Here is a 24109-nt window from a genome sequence, read left to right on the forward strand (position 1 = left end):
TTTCGGCCAAAAAAAGTCAAAATTTTTTTTGATCTCAAAATGTCATAAAAAACGTCATAGTATAGTAAGGCGTTTTTTTTAGGCCAAAAAAAGTCAAAAAATTTTTTGACCTAAAAATGTCATAAAAAACGTCATAGTATAGTAAGGCGTTTTTTTCAGCCAAAAAAAGTCAAAATTTTTTTTGCCATCAAAATGTCATAAAAAACGTCATAGTATAGTAAGGCGTCAAAATCGGCCAAAAAAAGTCAAAAATTTTTTTGACCTCAAAATGTCATAAAAAACGTCATAGTATAGTAAGGCGTTAAAATCGGCCAAAAAAAGTCCAAAAATTTTTTGACCTCAAAATGTCATAAAAAACGTCATAGTATAGTAAGGCATTTTTTTTAGGCCAAAAAAAGTCAAAAAAATTTTTGACCTCAAAATGTCATAAAAAACGTCATAGTATAGTAAGGCGTTTTTTTCGGCCAAAAAAAGTCAAAATTTTTTTTGACCTCAAAATGTCATAAAAAACGTCATAGTATAGTAAGGCGTTAAAATCGGCCAAAAAAAGTCAAAATTTTTTTGACCTCAAAATGTCATAAAAAACGTCATAGTATAGTAAGGCGTCAAAATCGGCCAAAAAAAGTCAAAATTTTTTTTGACCTCAAAATGTCATAAAAAACGTCATAGTATAGTAAGGCGTCAAAATCGGCCAAAAAAAGTCCAAATTTTTTTGGACCTCAAAATGTCATAAAAAACGTCATAGTATAGTAAGGCGTTTTTTTCGGCCAAAAAAAGTCCAAATTTTTTTGACCTCAAAATGTCATAAAAAACATCATAGTATAGTAAGGCGTTTTTTTCAGCCAAAAAAAGTCAACATTTTTTTTGACATCAAAATGTCATAAAAAACGTCATAGTATAGTAAGGCGTCAAAATCGGCCAAAAAAAGTCAAAAAATTTATTGACCTCAAAATGTCATAAAAAACGTCATAGTATAGTAAGGCGTCAAAATCGGCCAAAAAAAGTCAAAATTTTTTTTGACCTCAAAATGTCATAAAAAACGTCATAGTATAGTAAGGCGTTTTTTTCAGCCAAAAAAAGCCAAAATTTTTTTTGACCTCAAAATGTCATAAAAAACGTCATAGTATAGTAAGGCGTTTTTTTTCGGCCAAAAAAAGTCAAAATTTTTTTGACCTCAAAATGTCATAAAAAACGTCATAGTATAGTAAGGTGTCAAAAGCGGCCAAAAAAAGTCAAAATTTTTTTTGACCTCAAAATGTCATAAAAAACGTCATAGTATAGTAAGGCGTCAAAATCGGCCAAAAAAAGTCAAAAATTTTTTTGACCTCAAAATGTCATAAAAAACGTCATAGTATAGTAAGGCGTCAAAATCGGCCAAAAAAAGTCAAAAATTTTTTTGACCTCAAAATGTCATAAAAAACGTCATAGTATAGTAAGGCGTTTTTTCGGCCAAAAAAAGTCCAAATTTTTTTGGACCTCAAAATGTCATAAAAAACGTCATAGTATAGTAAGGCGTTTTTTTCGGCCAAAAAAAGTCAAAAATTTTTTTTACCTCAAAATGTCATAAAAAACGTCATAGTATAGTAAGGCGTTTTTTTCGGCCAAAAAAAGTCAAAAATTTTTTTGACCTCAAAATGTCATAAAAAACGTCATAGTATAGTAAGATGTTTTTTTCGGCCAAAAAAAGTCAAAATTTTTTTTGACCTCAAAATGTCATAAAAAACGTCATAGTATAGTAAGGCGTTTTTTCCGGCCAAAAAAAGTCAAAAATTTTTTTGACCTCAAAATGTCATAAAAAACGTCATAGTATAGTAAGGCGTCAAAAGCGGCCAAAAAAAGTCAAAATTTTTTTTGACCTCAAAATGTCATAAAAAACGTCATAGTATAGTAAGGCGTTTTTTCCGGCCAAAAAAAGTCAAAAATTTTTTTGACCTCAAAATGTCATAAAAAACGTCATAGTATAGTAAGGTGTCAAAATCGGCCAAAAAAAGTCAAAATTTTTTTTGACCTCAAAATGTCATAAAAAACGTCATAGTATAGTAAGGCGTTTTTTTCGGCCAAAAAAAGTCAAAATTTTTTTTGACCTCAAAATGTCATAAAAAACATCATAGTATAGTAAGGCGTTTTTTTCGGCCAAAAAAAGTCAAAAAATTTTTTTTACCTCAAAATGTCATAAAAAACATCATAGTATAGTAAGGCGTTTTTTTCAGCCAAAAAAAGTCAACATTTTTTTTTACCTCAAAATGTCATAAAAAACGTCATAGTATAGTAAGGCGTCAAAATCGGCCAAAAAAAGTCAAAAAATTTTTTGACCTCAAAATGTCATAAAAAACGTCATAGTATAGTAAGGCGTTAAAATAGGCCAAAAAAAGTCAAAATTTTTTTTGACCTCAAAATGTCATAAAAAACGTCATAGTATAGTAAGGTGTTTTTTTCGGCCAAAAAAAGTCAAAATTTTTTTTGACCTCAAAATGTCATAAAAAACGTCATAGTATAGTAAGGCATTTTTTTCAGCCAAAAAAAGTCAACTTTTTTTTTTACCTCAAAATGTCATAAAAAACGTCATAGTATAGTAAGGCGTTTTTTTCGGCCAAAAAAAGTCAAAATTTTTTTGGACCTCAAAATGTCATAAAAAATGTCATAGTATAGTAAGGCGTCAAAAGCGGCCAAAAAAAGTCAAAATTTTTTTTGACCTCAAAATGTCATAAAAAACGTCATAGTATAGTAAGGCGTCAAAAGCGGCCAAAAAAAGTCAAAAATTTTTTTGACCTCAAAATGTCATAAAAAACGTCATAGTATAGTAAGGCGTTTTTTTCGGCCAAAAAAAGTCAAAAATTTTTTTGACCTCAAAATGTCATAAAAAACGTCATAGTATAGTAAGACGTTTTTTTCGGCCAAAAAAAGTCAAAATTTTTTTTGACCTCAAAATGTCATAAAAAACGTCATAGTATAGTAAGGCGTCAAAAGCGGCCAAAAAAAGTCAAAATTTTTTTTGACCTCAAAATGTCATAAAAAACGTCATAGTATAGTAAGGCGTCAAAATCGGCCAAAAAAAGTCAAAAATTTTTTTGACCTCAAAATGTCATAAAAAACGTCATAGTATAGTAAGGCGTCAAAATCGGCCAAAAAAAGTCCAAATTTTTTTTGACCTCAAAATGTCATAAAAAAACGTCATAGTATAGTAAGGCGTTTTTTCCGGCCAAAAAAAGTCAAAAATTTTTTTGACCTCAAAATGTCATAAAAAACGTCATAGTATAGTAAGGCGTCAAAAGCGGCCAAAAAAAGTCAAAATTTTTTTTGACCTCAAAATGTCATAAAAAACGTCATAGTATAGTAAGGCGTCAAAATCGGCCAAAAAAAGTCAAAAATTTTTTTGACCTCAAAATGTCATAAAAAACGTCATAGTATAGTAAGGCGTTTTTTTCGGCCAAAAAAAGTCAAAAAATTTTTTGACCTCAAAATGTCATAAAAAACGTCATAGTATAGTAAGGCGTCAAAATCGGCCAAAAAAAGTCAAAATTTTTTTTGACCTCAAAATGTCATAAAAAACGTCATAGTATAGTAAGGCGTCAAAATCGGCCAAAAAAAGTCAAAATTTTTTTTGACCTCAAAATGTCATAAAAAACGTCATAGTATAGTAAGGCGTTTTTTTCGGCCAAAAAAAGTCAAAAATTTTTTTGACCTCAAAATGTCATAAAAAACGTCATAGTATAGTAAGGCGTCAAAATCGGCCAAAAAAAGTCAAAAAATTTTTTGACCTCAAAATGTCATAAAAAACGTCATAGTATAGTAAGGCGTTAAAATAGGCCAAAAAAAGTCAAAATTTTTTTTGACCTCAAAATGTCATAAAAAACGTCATAGTATAGTAAGGTGTTTTTTTCGGCCAAAAAAAGTCAAAATTTTTTTTGACCTCAAAATGTCATAAAAAACGTCATAGTATAGTAAGGCGTTTTTTTCAGCCAAAAAAAGTCCAAATTTTTTTTGACCTCAAAATGTCATAAAAAACGTCATAGTATAGTAAGGCGTTTTTTTCGGCCAAAAAAAGTCAAAATTTTTTTGGACCTCAAAATGTCATAAAAAACGTCATAGTATAGTAAGGCGTCAAAAGCGGCCAAAAAAAGTCAAAATTTTTTTTGACCTCAAAATGTCATAAAAAACGTCATAGTATAGTAAGGCGTCAAAATCGGCCAAAAAAAGTCCAAATTTTTTTTGACCTCAAAATGTCATAAAAAACGTCATAGTATAGTAAGGCGTCAAAATCGGCCAAAAAAAGTCAAAAAATTTTTTGACCTCAAAATGTCATAAAAAACGTCATAGTATAGTAAGACGTTTTTTTCGGCCAAAAAAAGTCCAAATTTTTTTGGACCTCAAAATGTCATAAAAAACGTCATAGTATAGTAAGGCGTTTTTTCCGGCCAAAAAAAGTCAAAAATTTTTTTGACCTCAAAATGTCATAAAAAACGTCATAGTATAGTAAGGTGTCAAAATCGGCCAAAAAAAGTCAAAATTTTTTTTGACCTCAAAATGTCATAAAAAACGTCATAGTATAGTAAGGCGTCAAAATCGGCCAAAAAAAGTCCAGATTTTTTTGGACCTCAAAATGTCATAAAAAAAGTCATAGTATAGTAAGGCGTTTTTTTTTTCGGCCAAAAAAAGTCAAAAATTTTTTTTTCCTCAAAATGTCATAAAAAACGTCATAGTATAGTAAGGCGTTTTTTTTGGCCAAAAAAAGTCAAAAATTTTTTTGACCTCAAAATGTCATAAAAAACGTCATAGTATAGTAAGATGTTTTTTTCGGCCAAAAAAAGTCAAAATTTTTTTTGACCTCAAAATGTCATAAAAAACGTCATAGTATAGTAAGGCGTCAAAATCGGCCAAAAAAAGTCCAAATTTTTTTTGACCTCAAAATGTCATAAAAAACGTCATAGTATAGTAAGGCGTTTTTTTCGGCCAAAAAAAGTCAAAAATTTTTTTTACCTCAAAATGTCATAAAAAACGTCATAGTATAGTAAGGCGTTTTTTTCGGCCAAAAAAAGTCAAAAATTTTTTTGACCTCAAAATGTCATAAAAAACGTCATAGTATAGTAAGATGTTTTTTTCGGCCAAAAAAAGTCAAAAATTTTTTTGACCTCAAAATGTCATAAAAAACGTCATAGTATAGTAAGGTGTCAAAATCGGCCAAAAAAAGTCAAAAATTTTTTTGACCTCAAAATGTCATAAAAAACGTCATAGTATAGTAAGATGTTTTTTTCGGCCAAAAAAAGTCAAAATTTTTTTTGACCTCAAAATGTCATAAAAAACATCATAGTATAGTAAGGCGTTTTTTTCAGCCAAAAAAAGTCAACATTTTTTTTGACCTCAAAATGTCATAAAAAACGTCATAGTATAGTAAGGCGTCAAAATCGGCCAAAAAAAGTCAAAAAATTTTTTGACCTCAAAATGTCATAAAAAACGTCATAGTATAGTAAGATGTTTTTTTCGGCCAAAAAAAGTCAAAATTTTTTTTGACCTCAAAATGTCATAAAAAACATCATAGTATAGTAAGGCGTTTTTTTCAGCCAAAAAAAGTCAACATTTTTTTTGACCTCAAAATGTCATAAAAAACGTCATAGTATAGTAAGGCGTCAAAATCGGCCAAAAAAAGTCAAAAAATTTTTTGACCTCAAAATGTCATAAAAAACGTCATAGTATAGTAAGGCGTTAAAATAGGCCAAAAAAAGTCAAAAAATTTTTTGACCTCAAAATGTCATAAAAAACGCCATTGTATAGTCAGGCGTTTTTTCGGCCAAAAAAAGTCCAAATTTTTTTTGACCTCAAAATGTCATAAAAAACGTCATAGTATAGTAAGGCCTTTTTTTCGGCCAAAAAAAGTCAAAAAATTTTTTTGACCTCAAAATGTCATAAAAAACGTCATATTATAGTAAGGCGTTTTTTTCAGCCAAAAAAAGTCAAAAATTTTTTTGCCATCAAAATGTCATAAAAAACGTCATAGTATAGTAAGGCTTTTTTTCGGCCAAAAAAAGTCAAAAAATTTTTTGACCTCAAAATGTCATAAAAAACGTCATAGTATAGTAAGCCGTTTTTTTCAGCCAAAAAAAGTCAACATTTTTTTTTACCTCAAAATGTCATAAAAAACGTCATAGTATAGTAAGGCGTTTTTTTCGGCCAAAAAAAGTCAAAATTTTTTTGGACCTCAAAATGTCATAAAAAACGTCATAGTATAGTAAGGCGTTTTTTTCGGCCAAAAAAAGTCAAAAATTTTTTTGACCTCAAAATGTCATAAAAAACGTCATAGTATAGTAAGGCGTCAAAATCGGCCAAAAAAAGTCAAAAAATTTTTTGACCTCAAAATGTCATAAAAAACGTCATAGTATAGTAAGGTGTCAAAATCGGCCAAAAAAAGTCAAAAAATTTTTTGACCTCAAAATGTCATAAAAAACGTCATAGTATAGTAAGGCGTCAAAATCGGCCAAAAAAAGTCAAAATTTTTTTGACCTCAAAATGTCATAAAAAACGTCATAGTATAGTAAGGCGTTTTTTTCGGCCAAAAAAAGTCAAAAAATTTTTTGACCTCAAAATGTCATAAAAAACGTCATAGTATAGTAAGGCGTCAAAATCGGCCAAAAAAAGTCCAAATTTTTTTGACCTCAAAATGTCATAAAAAACGTCATAGTATAGTAAGGCGTCAAAATCGGCCAAAAAAAGTCAAAATTTTTTTGGACCTCAAAATGTCATAAAAAACGTCATAGTATAGTAAGGCGTTTTTTTTAGGCCAAAAAAAGTTAAAAAAAATTTTTTGACCTCAAAATGTCATAAAAAACGTCATAGTATAGTAAGGCGTTTTTTTTAGGCCAAAAAAAGTCAAAAAATTTTTTGACCTCAAAATGTCATAAAAAACGTCATAGTATAGTAAGGCGTTTTTTTTAGGCCAAAAAAAGTCAAAAAAATTTTTGACCTCAAAATGTCATAAAAAACGTCATAGTATAGTAAGGCTTTTTTTCGGCCAAAAAAAGTCAAAAAAATTTTTGACCTCAAAATGTCATAAAAAACGTCATATTATAGTAAGGCGTTTTTTTCAGCCAAAAAAAGTCAAAAAATTTTTTGCCATCAAAATGTCATAAAAAACGTCATAGTATAGTAAGGCTTTTTTTCGGCCAAAAAAAGTCAAAAAATTTTTTGACCTCAAAATGTCATAAAAAACGTCATAGTATAGTAAGCCGTTTTTTTCAGCCAAAAAAAGTCAACATTTTTTTTGACCTCAAAATGTCATAAAAAACGTCATAGTATAGTAAGGCGTCAAAATCGGCCAAAAAAAGTCAAAAATTTTTTTGACCTCAAAATGTCATAAAAAACGTCATAGTATAGTAAGGTGTCAAAATCGGCCAAAAAAAGTCAAAAAATTTTTTGACCTCAAAATGTCATAAAAAACGTCATAGTATAGTAAGGCGTTTTTTTCGGCCAAAAAAAGTCAAAAAATTTTTTGACCTCAAAATGTCATAAAAAACGTCATAGTATAGTAAGGCGTCAAAATCGGCCAAAAAAAGGCAAAATTTTTTTGGACCTCAAAATGTCATAAAAAACGTCATAGTATAGTAAGGCGTTTTTTTCGGCCAAAAAAAGTCAAAAAAATTTTTGACATCAAAAGGTCATAAAAAACGTCATAGTATAGTAAGGCGTCAAAATCGGCCAAAAAAAGTCCAGATTTTTTTGGACCTCAAAATGTCATAAAAAACGTCATAGTATAGTAAGGCGTTTTTTTCGGCCAAAAAAAGTCAAAAATTTTTTTGACATCAAAAGGTCATAAAAAACGTCATAGTATAGTAAGGCGTCAAAATCGGCCAAAAAAAGTCAAAATTTTTTTTGACCTCAAAATGTCATAAAAAACGTCATAGTATAGTAAGGCGTCAAAATCGGCCAAAAAAAGTCCAAATTTTTTTGGACCTCAAAATGTCATAAAAAACGTGATAGTATAGTAAGGCGTCAAAATCGGCCAAAAAAAGTCCAAATTTTTTTGGACCTCAAAATGTCATAAAAAACGTCATAGTATAGTAAGGCGTCAAAATCGGCCAAAAAAAGTCCAAATTTTTTTTGACCTCAAAATGTCATAAAAAAACGTCATAGTATAGTAAGGCGTCAAAATCGGCCAAAAAAAGTCAAAAAAATTTTTGACCTCAAAATGTCATAAAAAACGTCATAGTATAGTAAGCCGTTTTTTTCAGCCAAAAAAAGTCAACATTTTTTTTGACCTCAAAATGTCATAAAAAACGTCATAGTATAGTAAGGCGTTTTTTTCGGCCAAAAAAAGTCAAAAATTTTTTTGACCTCAAAATGTCATAAAAAACGTCATAGTATAGTAAGGTGTCAAAATCGGCCAAAAAAAGTCAAAAAATTTTTTGACCTCAAAATGTCATAAAAAACGTCATAGTATAGTAAGGCGTTTTTTTCGGCCAAAAAAAGTCAAAAAATTTTTTGACCTCAAAATGTCATAAAAAACGTCATAGTATAGTAAGGCGTCAAAATCGGCCAAAAAAAGTCCAAATTTTTTTGGACCTCAAAATGTCATAAAAAACGTCATAGTATAGTAAGGCGTTTTTTTCGGCCAAAAAAAGTCAAAAAAATTTTTGACATCAAAAGGTCATAAAAAACGTCATAGTATAGTAAGGCGTCAAAATCGGCCAAAAAAAGTCCAAATTTTTTTGGACCTCAAAATGTCATAAAAAACGTCATAGTATAGTAAGGCGTTTTTTTCGGCCAAAAAAAGTCAAAAATTTTTTTGACATCAAAAGGTCATAAAAAACGTCATAGTATAGTAAGGCGTCAAAATCGGCCAAAAAAAGTCCAAATTTTTTTTGACCTCAAAATGTCATAAAAAACGTCATAGTATAGTAAGGCGTCAAAATCGGCCAAAAAAAGTCCAAATTTTTTTGGACCTCAAAATGTCATAAAAAACGTGATAGTATAGTAAGGCGTCAAAATCGGCCAAAAAAAGTCCAAATTTTTTTGGACCTCAAAATGTCATAAAAAACGTCATAGTATAGTAAGGCGTCAAAATCGGCCAAAAAAAGTCCAAATTTTTTTGGACCTCAAAATGTCATAAAAAAACGTCATAGTATAGTAAGGCGTCAAAATCGGACAAAAAAAGTCAAAAAAATTTTTGACCTCAAAATGTCATAAAAAACGTCATAGTATAGTAAGGCGTTTTTTTTCGGCCAAAAAAAGTCACAAATTTTTTTGACCTCAAAATGTCATAAAAAACATCATAGTATAGTAAGGCGTTTTTTTCAGCCAAAAAAAGTCAACATTTTTTTTGACCTCAAAATGTCATAAAAAACGTCATAGTATAGTAAGGCGTCAAAATCGGCCAAAAAAAGTCAAAAAAATTTTTGACCTCAAAATGTCATAAAAAACGTCATAGTATAGTAAGGCGTCAAAATCGGTCAAAAAAAGTCAAAATTTTTTTGGACCTCAAAATGTCATAAAAAACGTCATAGTATAGTAAGGCGTCAAAATCGGCCAAAAAAAGTCAAAAATTTTTTTGACTTCAAAATGGCATAAAAAACGTCATAGTATAGTAAGGCGTTAAAATCGGCCAAAAAAAAGTCAAAATTTTTTTTGACCTCAAAATGTCATAAAAAACGTCATAGTATAGTAAGGCGTTTTTTTCAGCCAAAAAAAGTCAACATTTTTTTTAACCTCAAAATGTCATAAAAAACGTCATAGTATAGTAAGGCGTTTTTTTCGGCCAAAAAAAGTCAAAAATTTTTTTGACCTCAAAATGTCATAAAAAACGTCATAGTATAGTAAGGCGTCAAAATCGGCCAAAAAAAGTCAAAAAATTTTTTGACCTCAAAATGTCATAAAAAACGTCATAGTATAGTAAGGCGTTTTTTTCGGCCAAAAAAAATCAAAATTTTTTTTGACATCAAAATGTCATAAAAAACGTCATAGTATAGTAAGGCGTTTTTTTTCGGCCAAAAAAAGTCAAAAATTTTTTTGACCTCAAAATGTCATAAAAACGTCATAGTATAGTAAGGCGTCAAAATCGGCCAAAAAAAGTCAAAAATTTTTTTTGACCTCAAAATGTCATAAAAAACGTCATAGTATAGTAAGGCGTCAAAATCGGCCAAAAAAAGTCAAAAAATTTTTTGACCTCAAAATGTCATAAAAAACGTCATAGTATAGTAAGGCGTTTTTTTCGGCCAAAAAAAGTCAAAAAATTTTTTGACATCAAAATGTCATAAAAAACGTCATAGTATAGTAAAGCGTCAAAATCGGACAAAAAAAGTCAAAAATTTTTTTTACCTCAAAATGTCATAAAAATGGTCATAGTATAGTAAGGCTTCAAAATCGACCAAAAAAGTTATACTTTAGTATGCCCTCAAAATGTCATTTAATTTAATAAACAAAACAATCTGAAGAGCCACTTGGGAGCCACTTGGGAGCCTCTTTTTAGTGAGCCAACTTTTTAGTGAGCCACAATTTCCATCACTGCTTACAATAAAACTAAACCTGTCTGTGTTTTATGTTCGTTTTTGAGGAACTCACCAATGATCTGCGAGGAAGCGGCTGGGGGGCGCGGCCTCTGCTGTCGTTCTCAAAGCTCTGAGAGCGCTGACTGGTGGGAGACCCATTGGGCGGAGCCTTACTGGAAGGATACAGGAAGTGGGAGGAGCTACCGTCACTGTCCGCCCTCCGGAAACCTCAGAGAGAAAATAATAAATGAATGCAAATATTTCAGCGTTGAGTTACATATAGTTCATAGAGGAAGATAATTAATTAAATAAAAGGAGTAAATTACTTGAATAGGATCTAAAATTGGAATTACTTCTACTTTTAAAAAAAAGTAAATTTAAAAGTACTTAGTACTTTTACTTACATAAGATTCTTGATGTAGTACTCCCACTTTCATTTGAGTAAATATTTTGCAGGACATTTGTACATTTACTTAAGTACTAAGCTTCAGTACTTCCTCCACCACTGCCTGACAATAAACTCGTCAGTAAACTCACCAGTCGGTAAACTGACCTGACGATAAACTGACCTGTCGGTAAACTGACCTGTCGATAAATTCACCCGTCGGTAAAGTGTCCTGTCAGTAAATTCACCTGTTGGTAAATTCACCCATCGGTAAATTGACCTGTCGGTAAACTGACCCGTCCGTAAACTGACCTGTCCGTAAAACTGACCTGTCGGTAAACTGACTCGTCAGGTGTACAGTTCACCTGATGCTCCAGCAGAGGGCGCTCCTGAGGTTCACCTTCGGCTTGACCTGTGGATGTAAACTGACCTGACAACAGTGGTGGAATGTAACAAAGTATTTGTACTTCGTTACTGTACTTAAGGTTTTTTTTTTTACGTATCTGTACTTTAAGTTAAGTAAAAATAATAATGCATACTGCATACTTTTGATTTTACTCCATTACATTCTGCAGCAGTTATCTGTACTTTCTACTCCATTACATTTCTACAATTTATGCCGTTACTCGTTACATGTTATGAACATAATTTCCTCAAAATCTTGCATGAAAAAAATAGACTGATGCGTTGAGGCGTTGTTTGCCATTGCCAACCAATCAGGTGGCTCTATTACCTCCAATGATGGCAAAGCGCGCATTTGGTAGCAGCACGAGCTAGTGGACTGGCCTGATTTCGGCAAGAAGTCGCACCAACATGAACTCAGAGCCAACGTCAGCTGAGCGTGAGCCTGAGCCCTCCAGCTCAGAATTAGACAGCCATCTTGGGCCATATTTAAGTAGGTATTGTATAGTTGCTTGTGAGCAGTGACATAGTCAGAGGCATAAATCAGTATATCTACGTTCTTTATCAAATTAGGGGGGCGCGTTACGTTAGGAGTGCAGCTTTGGACTTTGGATCGGCCTGAGATCGGAGGGTCGTGGGTTCAATCCCTCGACCAAGTGCAAAAAAACGGATACGGTGGTGGTGACGGAGACGTGCCTCCCCTGCCTCTGCTGCCCCTGAGCAAGGCACCGATTCACCCCAGCTCCCCAGGCGCCTCACTAGGCAGCCCCCTGCCCCAGCGTCTCTAGTGCATGTGCATGCTTGTGTGTGTGTTTAGGGTTAGGCTTGATAAGTTAGTATGGGATCTTTTTTTATATGTCTATCTGTGTCTATATGTTGCAGCCCTATAATAAAGTATAAAAAAGACAAAAGTAATAAATTCATAAAAGTACATGTAAACTGATCTGTTTAAGGTTTTGGATTAAAGGCAAAAATTTCGAATCGTATTTTTTCCTGCCCTTTTTCCTCCGTTGCGCCTACACTGTGAGTCAGTATTTATCACTGTTACACATGATACATTCGACAGACACCAGACAGATAAAACAGACATGGATCTGGCAGGAAGAAGCTGGATGTTACTGAACAGGTAGTACCTCTGTCTGGTCGCTCAGTCAGCGAGCTGAGAGGAGAAGCTGGACTGCAGAGACAGAGACACAGAGAGGTACAGGTTTATTATCCATGGTGTTTCCATTAAACATCAACCTAAAAACTCAGACCTGTAATTCGGCTTCAGTCCACCAGAGGACAGCATAGTCTCTCAGTTCATGTGAAGAAGGTTTGCTTAAGTTTCTCTTCAATGATTCAGTGCGCGTGCACACACACATACACACACACACACACACACACACAAGAATTGGTTTTCACCAGGCTAGAGAGACAACAGTTTAGATATTTTTTTTTTTAGAAGTTTAGAAGTTTTTTTTTTTAAGATGGGTTTCCACATCATTATCAGATGTAAGTGTAATGAGACACTTAATTCAACATTTTGAAGAAGCCTGAGAGATGAGAGATTTGAGTTTTTGCCAAAAATTCTAAATACATTTCTTCACTTTTCATTATGGGCTATTGAGCATAGATTGATGGTCATAAATGGCAGTTTTATCCATTTTAAACATGTTGTGTTCATGAGTTACTGTTAATTCCATATGTGGATATTTCTATTTTCTATTTTTTTTTTGTCTAAATTAGTTGAGTTGACATTTTTCCATGTACCTCCTGGAAACTGCAGAAATACCTCCTGCGGTGTAAGCAGCCCCTGTTGGGAACCACTGGTTTAACATGCAAATCAGCATCATACACTGTCAAGGTTGCAATTAACTTTACTAGAATTGCTGATGTTTTTTATGCACCATGCAGTGAACACAGTAAGACTGAGGAAGATGGACATGCCTGCCTGTTGGTACCTGGACTGTCGTGACATCACTCCATTACTGATCCAATCAGAAGCCGTGCTCTCTTGCATGTGTTTAATTGTAATATACTGAGATTCAGTGTGTTTCAGGTACTCACACACACTTCTTAAAGGAGGAGTCTGGACCGCTGTAGATCCTGGGACTGGTTGGCAACCCGTAATCTTCAAAGGCACACACACACACACACACAGTTAATTACAAAGCATCACTCAGACAGACTAATTGCAGTGTGTCTCTCAGATGTTACCATGCTTGCTGGACTCAGAGCAGCTCCTCTTGTGTCGGACGGCGATAGAAGGGGGAGGGGTTGACTTTCTGTTTCCTGTCAGGGGGAAGAAGACCTCCCCCTCTTCCTCCTCCTCTCCCCCAACTCCCTCCCCTCCAGCAGGAGGAGGAGGAGGAGGAACACTGGGAGCTGGAGGACGAAAGAGAGCAGAGATGGAAGATTGATTTTTGCTTTCAGAGATTGGTCCTGATCTTATTTTAGTAAGAAGCCTCCCTGCTTATGATCTGCTCCTGTTTTAATTTGCTGTTGATCCAAACTCAGCTCTTCCTCTACGTTTACCTATGGTCTTGATAAATTCAGCGTAATGTACATAAATTCAATCAGTACAATATGAAACATATGCAGGAAGTGTTTGCTTTCAATGGCAGTAGTTTAATCATGATCAAAAAACAACAAACTAGGCAATTTACAGTACAAGTATCTGTACCCCCAATTATCAGAATCTGAGCTCACCTTTGACCCTGGGGGGCAGGGGGGGTGCTGGAGAGGACGGGGGAGGTGGAGGGGGGCTTGGAGCCGAGCCAGAGGGCCGGCTGTGGAGCTCCATAGCCATGGCGAGCCTCCTCCCCACACTGAGCAGACCTCCTCCTGCTCCCCCTGCTGCTCCGGAGGAGGGCGGGGTAACGGAGGAGGACATGGACTGGCTGAAGCTGAAGGGACGGGAGGTGAAGGAGAAGGAGGTGGTGAAGGAAGAGGACGAGGAGGAGGAGGTGCGCTCCTTTTTCACTGGACCGTTCTGAAACAGGAGGAAAGGAGGGGTTATCTCATTAACAGTTTACCATTAACATGGTCGTTATTACTGTAAAAATGTTCAAACTCAGTGTGAGAATCCTGACATTACATTTTGTCAAATGTATAAAAAAATCCAGGTTCAATGTACAGAAACACTGTTATTCTCTGAGCCAAAAATCAAATATGCAGTGGTGAATAACACACACTTCAATACCACTATTCAAAGAATCGCTTGTGTAATTACTGTGCCCTCAAAGAATGTCAGAATCAAACAGATAAATCAGCAGACTTTTCAGCTGCCATGGTTACCTTGTCGTCAAAATCGTCATCGCTGTCATAGAGATCGTCGTGACGAAGCCTCCACTCGTACTCCACATGGACGTGATGGTCGAACTGGTTGGACTGGGCCTGCAGCAGCTGTGCTCACACACACACACACACACACACACACACACACACACACACACACACACACACAGGTACAGTAAGTCGACTCAAACAGTCACATGTAAAGAAGTGTAACTACAATCACAGCAGTGGACTCACCAGCGCCTCGCAGTGGCTGTGCTTCAACCTGCGGCTCATGTCCAGAGCCGTCTCTCCTAACTCGTTCTCTGTTCACACACAAACACATGAAATATTAATGTTACTAAGATGTTAGCTGTCAACATCAAACATCAACAGGAAAATTATTCATGTACTTCTGTCTTTGTGTGGACATTTTTTTTTAGATGGAAACTAATTTTTCGAATAATGTCCTCGCTTACAAAAATGTTCCCCATTTCTTAAAATGTCCCACAAGCACAGTGTGTGAACACATGGGACTGTGTGTGGTTGTATTACTGATGTGCGTGTTGGCTCTGGCTCTCAGTAGCAGTTTCACACAGTCACTCTTGTTGTGCAGACAGCTGTAGTGCAGCGCTGTGTTCCCTGCTGACGTCTGCGTGTCAACATTGGAGCTATAAAAAATAAACAAATAAATAAAAATAACAACACACACACAGACACACAGGTAGACATCCAGGTAAATACACAGGTATACACATTAACACACACTGAGGTGTAATAACTCATTAACATCAGCTGATCAGACTGACCAGTTCTGAGCCAGGAAGTCCAGGATGTGCAGCGATGTCCTGTCAGCCAATAGGACGGCTAGGTGGAGCGCGGTCTCCCCTTTTTCCTGTTGCCATGGAAACGCACTGATAAGGGTGTGTTTATGGGTGTTTAACTTTGCATGTATGTGTAGGTACATACCTGTATGTGCGTGTGCAGTGGCTGGCTCAGCTCCGTCCTCTGAGCATACAGCTGGATCAGACTGTAGATGTCACAGCTCTTGGTCGCCTCCTGCAGTCCGAGTCGCAGCGCTGCAGCAGAGCTGTGGCTCCGCCTCACAAAGTGAACGTCCTGATACTTGGACAAGATGAAGTCTTTGCGCTCAGCCCTGCACACCGCAATCATAACCACGTAAAGTTTATCAAAATGAAATATTTTCCTATTACAATATCATACACCTGTGTGTGTCTGTCTTACATGTGGCTGTGCTGGGAGGGCTTCAGTGACGGACTCAGCAGGTTCGCCTCCAGTATTTCATTAAAACCAGAATTACCAACGTTCCTGGCCAACTGAGAGAGACAGACAAAGAAAGAGTTTTCTCACTACCTGCAATCTAGCACATATAGAAAAAAAACTTTATTTAGAAAATAAAATTTGAGCCATGTGAAAAGCTATATTCAAGGTCTGAAGTTAACCTCGGAAATCTTACGGCACAGTCTGACTGGAAGCAGGTCCGTCAGAAGAAATAAAAAATCCACCATGCAACAACTTCAAAACTGCCTGATGTGTGTGTTTTGTCCTGTTAGTTAACAAGCTAAAATATTGAACTCGTGTTAAGTCAAATAGACCTACAGCTGACAACAGGCTGGACTGCTGATTGATTAGCTTGTTAGCTAACAAGTCTGTCCTACCAGCAGGTCTGAGGTCCCAAGACTGTCCAGGCTCAGAGACTGGATCCTGGAGACGTGGACCCCCATCTCCCTGTGGATCCCTGAGCACTCGATACAGGTCAGGATGCCCAGGTTGGTAGAGAGCCATCCAGGATCTACAGAGAGAGAGAGAGAGCGAGAGAGCAAGAGAGAGAGAGAGAGAGAGAGAGAGAGAGAGAGAGAGAGAGAGAGAGAGAGAGAGAGAGAGAAAGAATTCAAATTAAGGTTAAGAAGAACCAACTGAGCCACTGTGAGGTGGAAAGATGCATCGATCGACTGATTGATTGATTGATCACCTGGAGCTCCACAGTCACAGCAGTTGTTGTTTCCTGGCATCCGTCTGACATCATCGGTGATGGCCCGGGTCAGATCCTCCACACTGCTCTCCCCCCCGCCTCCCCCTCTCCTCCCCCCGTCCAGAGCCATGCTCAGAGCCTCCTGTTTACTGTTACTGAGCACCGAGATCCAGCTGAACAACACACACACACACACACACAAAACAAATACAAAACACATTTTAATACGTTGTGTTATCATTTTTATGATATCAGGTATGGTATTAGACCATATCAATAAAGTTTATTTGTCACTCACGCCACACACTCAGCTTCATCTTCAGCCAGGAAGTGGTAGGTTCGATTATCTGGAGGACAAAGTGTTTGTAATATATTACACCATTCTAAACCATGGCCATGGGAAACTATGGTTTCTGATTGGCTGGTAGGTAGATATTAACTTTACTGCAGCAGTAAACAAAATAACATTAGACACAAGTTACATAAACTTACATAAAGACACATTTACGCAAATAAATACATTTAAAATTGTTTTCTACTGATAAATTGTGTGTGTGTGTGTCTTACGAGAGATGAGGTCAAAGCATTTTTTGTCCTCCACACTGGGTTTAACCTGACAGGTGAGCAGGTTGAGTCTGGTAGGAGGTTTATTAGGCTGAGAGAGAGAAAAAAGGGGGGTGCGGGGGATAAGTATCAATCAATCAATGTTTATTTGTTAATACACTTTAGTGCGGGTCAGAGTGCTTTACAAGTTGATTAAATATGTATCTGACACACTGACACAGCAGCTGTAGCCTAATTCATGTCTGAAACACCTCATGGGTCACTCGACAAATAATGAAGGTCCTGATTCAAAACTACAAAGTTGATGACAGAATCAGTCCGAAGTAAAACTACGAGAGCCTAATCATTACCAAAAATAAAAATATGGTGAATAAAAATGTGAGAAAACAACTGAGAGATTAAGATAAAAACAACAGCGGTAAATCATGCTAATCACATGCACACAGAGACACAGGTGAGCTCACAGTAGCGTGTGCGATGGTCAGGTAACAGTTGTGAACTGAACATTTCCGCTTCTGCCACATTTTCCTCAACCTGAAACACAAACACACACAGTTTCAGTCATTCTACTAACACTGGCTGTCAGTGTTGAGTGTTTCACTGTGTATGTTTGTGTTGTTGTTGTTTTTTTCTGTTTTTGTTTTTTTATTTTACCCGTCACTCTTCTTGTAGAGGAATCCTGCTCTTTCTGTTCCGTACTGTTTGTCTCCCAGCAGCTGATGCATGCTGTACACCTGCTTAGGTAGAGAGTCCTACACACACACACACACACACACACACACACACACACACACACACTCACATTAACACACACGCACAGACAGACACCATAATGACCTGTTGAACAGTATTACAGTGTCAGTTAGTGTCAGAGTTTGTGTCTGTGACCTGCTCCGTGTGGACGGCCGGCCTCAGCTGATCTCTGAGAGCACACAGCTGCCTCTTTTCCTCTTCCTGACGCTGCTTCACCTGTAGACACACAACAGCTCACCTGAATACCTTACCTGCACGGCTTGTCTGGGCCCTGCTCTTCAAGTGTGGCTTTACTAATCCAGGCTAACATGCTGTTATCAGGCTAAAATGATCCTTTTAATTCTCATCCAGGTAACTTTGTTCACTGAACACAGTGAGTAGTTTGATTTTCTTTAAATCTTAGATTGAGTTATCCTGAATCAAAATATGCTCTTATTTTGAAAAAACGGCAATATGTGTAGAGTGTTAAAACCATGATCAGCGCTCTTATGATTGGCTAAGGGTTAATCATGTGATTGCAGTTGATCCTCAGAGTATATTCCAGTCATAGAGTCACGCACATTATTTACATTATTCATAAAATAAATTATTTAAAGTTCATGCAGCTAAAATGTGAGTGATGTTATGCACAGGATTAAAAAAAGATTTAGTCGCATGGTTTGTAGACAGACTGTATTAACCTCATAAATATGCTTTGTCCTAAGGATTAAAACACAGTTGCTAACTTTTAGTGTTCAAATGACAAGTTCCTATCAGAAATGTCATAGTTAAATTATATATATTTTTTTCATGTTTAGAAAGTTTTAACACTGTGCCTTTTTTGCAGCTGGTTCTTTTTGCTCAGTTTTTTTTATTTAGCACAAAAGTACAGTTGTACACAGTATACAGCATAACCAAAAAAAAAAAAAAATATATATATATATAGTCCTACTCATATCCATAGCAGCCTGCTAGTGCCGCCTAGAGGCTACATAATTAATTTGAGCCACAATATGAAAGTGTGCTGTTAGTAGTTGTACCGTGGTCAGGACTCCGTTTAGCTCCTCCATGTACTGCTTCAGCCTCTGAGTGGTGGAGACACACTCCTGCAGGAAACTAAACACACACACACACACACAGTAAATACAGCTATGATTTATTTACAGCATGTAGTAGTAAATAAGTCATTTGTGTGTGTGTGTATGTTCTCACTTATTGTGGCTGTGGTAATGCTTGATGAGGTTCTGCAGCAGGTCGACTCCTCTCTTCGTCTTTATCTCGTTGACCTTAATCAGATACTGAGAGAGAAGAGAGAGTAGTTAGTGTTAAAGGAAAGGAAAGGAGGCTGCTGCACATTTTTTCAAGCAATGGACGATTTTCAAAGAGAAGCAGCTGGAGGAGGGAGTGAAGATGATCAGGGAGCAGAGGGACGTTCTACTTCCTTTAATTGCATCCACATTTCCCTCACTTGCATCTTTTCCTTGCAGCTTAGTCCCTCACACTACTGACGCAAGGAGGAATAAAGGAAAAGATGTGAGAGGAGAGGAGTCGAGGGAACACGTGAATCGTCACCTAAAGCAACAGAAGTGATGGCAGCACAGCTGGATCTGTTGCCATTCAGCCTTAACAGCTGTATTGCTACTTGTAATGGTTTGGAATTGCCCATTTGCTTTGTCGACATACAAAAAAAGACTGCACAGTTACCACCACAGGCACAGCAGTGTTTCTTTTTTCAGTCTCTCTGCATTTGGTTTTGTTTTCACAAACATATGATGTTTCAAAACAAAAACAAACCTGCATTCTGTATTTACACTATGTATGATCAGTCGAACCACAGTGTGTGAATGGACTTTGCTGCTCAGACACTAAATGCAGCAACATGTTTTATTTATTTATTTATTTATTTATAATTGATTCCTCAGAGCAGGAATAAGAGCTTTGGGATGGCTCCAGAGGACTGGAACGATTTCTGGGTCAAGCGAGGATATAGCAACGATCAAATAAGAGAATTGGTATGTTCCCCAGGTAAAGGTGATGGAGTAGGAGGAGGTGGGGTCACTGACCTCACACATGCTCAGTTGGAAGGAGCGTCTCTCCTTCTCAAGCTCCTCTGCGATCTCTCCCCCGCTCACCTCGCTCCTCACCATCCCATACTGACGAGCCAACTCCCTCTTCTCCTTTTCCACCTGCTTACTGCAACACACACACACACACACACACATTAATAACCTAAACACAAAAACATTTTCATTATCTTCTAAACTTGTCTTTTTTTCAAGGACATTTTCCATGTTTAAGTGCTGAAAATCAGATTAACCACACGTGTCACATGCTCATTTCAACCAAATGAATACCACCTGTTCATGAGGAGCTGTGCATTCAAGAGATCAACATTATCAACGTCCCTAAATTAAAAAGATAAGGCCTCCTGTTCGGACTACTTTATTCTTCTGTTTACTCTTTGTCACCAAAGAGTTCACACCGAGGAGATTCAAGTCCTGCTGTCAGAGATCAGCTGACGAAAATAGAACAAGTTAACGGTGTCAAAGTCATAATACGGCACCTTAAAACAAATCTAAATATAATTATAGAGCTGCTGACAATGTGTCATCAAAGCACCTCTGTGCTATGAAAGATATAAAGATGAAATGGTTTCACATGAAGACCCTGAATCAGCTCTCTGAGTGAACTGGTGGAGTTGCTGTGCTGATAAAATCTACAAAAACCTAGATGACAGAGCTGACAGATTTCTGTCAAAGGTGGCGTGTGGTAAAAAAATTAAAAATAAAATACGGCAAGTTATGCAATGTGAGTGCTGGAAAATCCGAAGACAATCTCATCACTCACAATCTGCCCTCATAGTCCCTCCACGCTCTGTCAAAAGGCTTCTTCAGATCCTGCAGAGAGAGAGACAGAGACAGTCAGAGAGACAGACGAGGACTCACTGGACTGATGAACTTAGGTCTGCTGCATGAACTCTTTCTATTCTGGATTCTCACTGAGCTTCATGACAGGATGTAAACATCCAGTGTCTGATAATCACCATGAACAGTCAAGTGATAGACAGCGTCTCCCTGAGGCCATGAGGAGAAAATATGATGATAATGTAATAATTCTTGTGAATGAGTGAACTGTGGTGAAAGGTCTATCAATCCATCCAGACAGACCTCAGGTGACCTCACATGAATCATGCAGGTGATAAGAAAACAGCCATTAAAAATAAAGATCCTCACCCCCTTCACCTCCCTCAGGTCTCCTTTAACCAGAGAGTCCAGAAAGAAGTTGATGTTGTGGAGCATGCTCTTCAGCTGCACACACAGACACACAGACACAGACACACACACACACACACACACACACACACACACACACACACACACACACACACACACACACACACACACACACAGGTCAGCTCTTATGGAGAAAATAAATTCACATTCAGTTAGAGGCATCATGTGCACCCAATTCATTTCACAATTGTGATGGATGACGCAGCTATGATGCTGCTAGTATTTAATTAAAAATCTTTCCATTTGAAGTTTGGAATGGAACTGATAAAATCCAACTGGTTTTTCAAATGTGCAGTGTTTTCGCTGAAGTTTGGAAAGAACAAGTTAAGCAAAACTCTCAGGTTTTTAATTAGAGTTTGGAATGGACTACGTGAGCCTTAGAAGACCCAACTGAAACCAATGTTTGTTTGATGTAAAATAAATTTGACATGAACCAGTTAAGAGCTAATTGGTTTTCAATGGCTCAGAGGTTTTTCCTGTGGAGTTTGGAATGAACCGTTTTAAGCTGATCATACATTTTTAAATCGAGGGTTTCTTAAAGGAGCTGGAAATGGACAGGTGAAAAGACAACTGTTTTTTAGAGGTTAGAGGAAGTTGAAGTTTGGAACGGACCAGGTAAGCACCAACTGTTTTTGTTTTGTTTTTTTTAATTTTCTAAATTTTTAGATTTCCCAGTTCATGTTTTTAATGCAATACATGAACTTCAATTAGATTTAATCAGTGATGACTTTCCTAAATGAAGTTGGAATGAGATAAGAGCCATCAGAAGTTTGGAATAAACCAGTTGACTGAAATCATAGGTTTTTAATTAGAGTATGTTTCAGTGGAGTTTGTATATTTTGTATATTTTAATTAGAGGATTTGTTAGTTGAAGTTTGGAATGGACCAGTTCAGAACAGATCTGAATTCTAATCAATGGTTATCTAACAGTTAATATCCTAGTTAACTGGACCTGTTAATCTTAGTTAATTGTCCAATGGAAGTTTGGTGGGATCAGTTAGGCACTAATCATGTTTTAGTTTAGTTTAGTTTAGTTTAGTTTAGTAGACCAGTAAGAGCTGATTAACAGAGGGAGAGTTCTCAATAATCTTTGGACCGCCTGCAGCCGTATCAGGTACAGGTGTTCTGACCTTTAACCTCTGTGATGTCGCAGTCCTGTCACTTACCAGGTTCTTCATCGGAGAAACTAGCTCTTTGGAAAAGTCGGCCAGACGGCAGAAAGCAGAGCCAACCTCTGTCTCTCCGTTCGAGTGACAGTTGACCGACAGTTTCTCCATCGAACTGATGTACTGCTCCAGATGAGACACGTGGTCTGACAGAGGGAAACGACGTTAGTACAGGGACTAACCTGTGTGCGTTTGTGTGTTTACATGTGTGTGCGTGTACCTTGTCCTGATGTGTATTTGGCTTTAGCAGCTTTCTTCATCTTCTGCAACACCAGCCGGTCACTATCCAGAGCCTGAACACACACACACACACACACACACACACACATTCAGCAGATTCAGACGGATAATTAAAAATGACTGAGGTGTGTGTGTGTGTGTGTGTGTGTGTGTGTGTGTGTGTGTGTGTGTGTGTGTGTGTGTGTGTGTGTGTGTGTGTGTGTGTTCATGTAGGAGGGTGGGGGTGGCGGTAGCTCACCTGCTGACTCAACACACACACACAGAGGAAGAGCTTTGTTCTCTGACAACAGTTACATTCCTGTGTGTGTAAACCTGCTTCTCGTCGGTCTAAATCCCCTCATGGAGCAGCTGAAGCTCGATGCTGATGTTTTAAATTGCTTCAGTTCAATGTACAACAAGTGGATAATAGGACAATACATTTTTCTGTACGGTTTACAGACATATCTCTGTTTTTATTCGATTCTGGGTACATCAGGCTTATAATTTAAATATTCTAATTATGTGTGTTCTTGCAGAATAACTTCGCCCGAAGGAACATGCAAGGATTTGTTTTTAAAGAAATGTATAATATGTAAGGTGTGGGGTCAGTCTTTATCACTGAACAGCTATTCCCTCTCTGAGCATCATGTGACCAATCATGTGATCCCCTGAGAGTTGCTCTTAAACGTCATGTTCACACTTTGCTGTAAACAGAAGCTATTAGATAAATGTGTTACTGTAATTTGTATAAAGCTATAATCCTTTCTCCACACACTGTCCAGAGTTCATGTGAGAAAGCAGCTTTAGAAGTTAGATAAATACTTAGATAAATGCTTTAGAAGTTTATTGGCAAAGTAGCAAATTAATGATTAGGACTGATTTATTGGAAGTATGACTTTTGCATCATAGTTATTAAGCACATTGATTTGTCAGGTATTTGATTCACTGGATTAATCAAAACAGACATTCCTGTCACAGATTGACTTGAAATTAAAAAATATTACCAGCTTGCATTTTAATTTAAATCAAAACTTAGTATTTGAAGAGAAGCAACAGATGTCACAACATTTCACTGCCGAGCAGGGAGATCCTGGCTAATTGTGCACACCACATCACTAACAGTCAAACCACATTCACTCATAATAACGAATTACATTTTTTTTTTAAAAATGAAGAGAGATGTGACATGTCCATAAATCCTTTGACGGGAAGCTTTCCATCACACCTGCCCCTTAACAACTCTCTGCCCTCGAATGTAGCATCAGCGTGCAGGCTGCACATTAACTCATATCCTCATTAACAATCATCTGTGTGGCTCCTTCTCATTAACATTAAATAACAATAACAATGAATACTAATGTGGATTAATCTGTTGCCGTGGTAACATATGCCCACTCTGTTGGGGGTCAAATGGGGGAAGGAAGGGGGGGGGGGGCAGTTTGAGCGTCTGTTTTTCAGGCCAGTCAAGGATCTGCAGTCTTCAGGTCAATGACTCCAAGGGCCGACAGAGTGTGTGTGTGTGCGTTTGTGCTGGGGGTGGTTTGCTGCCTGCTGGTTTAAAACATACTGGCACCCAAACACACATCTGCTTCACAACTACACAAATTGTACAAAACAAGCAGCTG

At 36.7% G+C, this 24109-nt stretch overlaps 1 protein-coding gene across 1 annotated transcript in view; it reads right to left on the reverse strand.

The window, feature by feature from the left end:
* unm_sa1614 (un-named sa1614) overlaps window positions 1-24109 on the reverse strand; it is a 28051-nt gene that overhangs the window by 2371 nt on the left and 1571 nt on the right. The window contains exons 3-27 of the mRNA XM_041033204.1: window positions 22486-22558; window positions 22266-22411; window positions 21040-21114; window positions 20654-20703; window positions 19870-19999; window positions 19019-19104; window positions 18847-18922; window positions 17963-18043; window positions 17729-17826; window positions 17539-17608; window positions 17078-17165; window positions 16809-16857; window positions 16511-16683; window positions 16197-16330; window positions 15763-15854; window positions 15487-15673; window positions 15327-15412; window positions 15073-15188; window positions 14776-14843; window positions 14539-14646; window positions 13951-14233; window positions 13459-13626; window positions 13309-13372; window positions 12393-12436; window positions 10546-10700 (exon numbers count right to left, since the gene is read on the reverse strand). Of these exons, the coding sequence (XP_040889138.1) occupies window positions 10546-10700; window positions 12393-12436; window positions 13309-13372; window positions 13459-13626; window positions 13951-14233; window positions 14539-14646; window positions 14776-14843; window positions 15073-15188; window positions 15327-15412; window positions 15487-15673; window positions 15763-15854; window positions 16197-16330; window positions 16511-16683; window positions 16809-16857; window positions 17078-17165; window positions 17539-17608; window positions 17729-17826; window positions 17963-18043; window positions 18847-18922; window positions 19019-19104; window positions 19870-19999; window positions 20654-20703; window positions 21040-21114; window positions 22266-22411; window positions 22486-22558 (2700 nt within the window). The remainder of the gene's footprint in view (window positions 1-10545; window positions 10701-12392; window positions 12437-13308; window positions 13373-13458; window positions 13627-13950; window positions 14234-14538; window positions 14647-14775; window positions 14844-15072; window positions 15189-15326; window positions 15413-15486; window positions 15674-15762; window positions 15855-16196; window positions 16331-16510; window positions 16684-16808; window positions 16858-17077; window positions 17166-17538; window positions 17609-17728; window positions 17827-17962; window positions 18044-18846; window positions 18923-19018; window positions 19105-19869; window positions 20000-20653; window positions 20704-21039; window positions 21115-22265; window positions 22412-22485; window positions 22559-24109) is intronic.

Source organism: Toxotes jaculatrix, chromosome 3 (assembly GCF_017976425.1).
Source record: "Toxotes jaculatrix isolate fToxJac2 chromosome 3, fToxJac2.pri, whole genome shotgun sequence".
NCBI classification, from domain to species: domain Eukaryota; kingdom Metazoa; phylum Chordata; class Actinopteri; family Toxotidae; genus Toxotes; species Toxotes jaculatrix.